The sequence below is a fragment of the Solanum stenotomum genome, chromosome 7, assembly GCF_019186545.1.
Source record: "Solanum stenotomum isolate F172 chromosome 7, ASM1918654v1, whole genome shotgun sequence".
In the NCBI taxonomy this organism is placed as follows: domain Eukaryota; kingdom Viridiplantae; phylum Streptophyta; class Magnoliopsida; order Solanales; family Solanaceae; genus Solanum; species Solanum stenotomum.
The window spans coordinates 31,902,511-31,904,397 of NC_064288.1; the positions used below are offsets into that span (position 1 = coordinate 31,902,511).

Here is a 1,887-nt window from a genome sequence, read left to right on the forward strand (position 1 = left end):
CAATCATGCAACATCATAAACAATGCATAAACATAGGAGGAAACATCAACCCCATATCAAAAGCTAAATGCAACATAGGCAAGTAGGAACTACATTTACAAACTCAGTATGCATCAAAAAAATAACATTACTCATTTCGTTTGAGGAACTCCCTTCTCCAACTCACATTATGCTCATCATAATATCATTAAGCTCATTATGCAATTACTCTCAAAAGCACAGTTAGGCATGTTCAACAATTCACCTCATGAAGCATATAGACAATTCATATCAAATGCATATCAACAGGAGGGACATAAATCATGAAAACTCATTTTCTCATTTAAACAACAATTCAACTAGAACATGCATAACATAAGGAGACCATGGAAACTTATTTTTCACATAAGACTCCAAAACATGAAACAAGCTACAAGGAACTCTAGGTCTCAAGCTTGAATAGGAATAGAAGGAAAGAGATAAGGATATCAACACTCACCACAACCTACTATTCAACATTCCATTCCCACTTAACAGTAAACCCAACTGAGGCTAATCATGAAAAAAAAAAACAACCTCAAAGAACACATTCACAATCATAAGGAACCATCAGCTTACCGGTACCTTCATCCAGATTAGCTCTTTTGCCCTCATTGGCTTGAAGTGCATCGAAACGGTTCTTCGTTGGAGCATTAGGATCTGGGCCAACATAAGGAGTTTGATTGCCCTCCCATCCTCTAGCCGTAAGAGTAGGACAACTTCTCACTTGGTGATCATGTTTTCCACAACCATAGCACCCACTAGTACCGGCTAAGAACTTCCCATGATGCCTCTTCTCAAAAGTGGTGCAAAGAAGTTTAGAAAATAGAGGTCCACCACCTTTCTCCTCATAAGCCTTAGGGGCACTAGAATAATCTTGGTTAGGATCTTTCTTCCTGAACCTAGGTAGAACTTGCTCATCGAATCTACCCCTCTTTAACTCCCCGCCTTTCCTCTTATGTTTGGATTCCTCTATAGATTAAGCATACACCATGAGTCTAGAAATGTCCATATCATTATGGAGCATCGATGTATGGTACTATTCCTCAACTAGGTCCGATATACCCATCACATACCTACTCATCTCATCACTATGGTTAGATATCAAGGACAGAGCATACTTAGACAAGAGAGTAAATTTCAAAGAGTACTCTTCCACACACATGCTACCTTGCTTAAGATTGATAAACTCCTCAGCCTTACACTCCCTCTTCTCACAGGGAAAGTACCTACCAAGGTATACTTCCTTAAATCCTCCCATTCTATAGGAACCGCTTATAAAGGCCTATTGATTTTCCATTGAGTGAACCACACTTAGGAAACCTCTTTCAATTGATAGGAAGACAACTCCGTTTTCTCCCTAGAAGTTACCCCAATAACATTGACTATCTTATAAACTTCATCCAAGAATTCTTGGGGATCATCTCCCACTCTAGAGCCAAGAAAAATGGGAGGATTCATCCTCACAAAGTCTTTCAACCTGGAGGCCACGATACTCTCATTAGCATTCACCCTAGGCCCCACATCTCGGTTAGCTTGAGCCATCATGGATTGAGCTGAGGTTATGAAAGCCGTCCTAATATCTTCATTAGTCATGGCCAGGGGATCCACCGGAACTTCATTCTCTTGATGCACTTGGTTACCTTATAGTCCTTGGGGAGGAACTCCCTCATTCTCAATCTCGTCTTCCATCCTTCTTTGGTTAGCCCTTGTATTCATACCCTATAAACACAAGATAAGGATTAGGAAAATAACATCTATAAAGCTAAACTCTAAGGCACGACTTCAAGAATATGAAAGAAGTGTAACTTTCTAACGTCCTATAGCCTCTCGCTCATAGATGTGTCACTACTCACACCGATGAACAAG

General features: G+C 40.1%; 1 protein-coding gene across 1 annotated transcript; it reads right to left on the reverse strand.

Moving 5' to 3' along the window:
• Window positions 1-556: 556 nt before the first annotated feature.
• LOC125869816 (uncharacterized) lies at window positions 557-1,614 on the reverse strand. The gene is made up of 3 exons (XM_049550244.1): window positions 1,390-1,614; window positions 1,189-1,303; window positions 557-990 (listed from the first exon to the last, which is right to left on the reverse strand). The coding sequence occupies exons 1-3, from the start codon at window positions 1,612-1,614 to the stop codon at window positions 557-559; spliced, it is 774 nt and encodes a 257-aa protein (XP_049406201.1).
• Window positions 1,615-1,887: the final 273 nt, after the last annotated feature.

Bases quoted from the DNA above. Each gene is read 5' to 3' on its own strand.
- LOC125869816 (XM_049550244.1), bottom strand. From the start codon at position 1,614: ATGACTAATGAAGATATTAGGACGGCTTTCATAACCTCAGCTCAATCC. The intron at 1,304-1,389 runs GTAACTTCTAGG...GAAAATCAATAG, and splicing joins AGATAGTCAATGTTATTGGG to GCCTTTATAAGCGGTTCCTA. The intron at 991-1,188 runs GTAGCATGTGTG...CTTAATCTATAG, and splicing joins GTTTATCAATCTTAAGCAAG to AGGAATCCAAACATAAGAGG.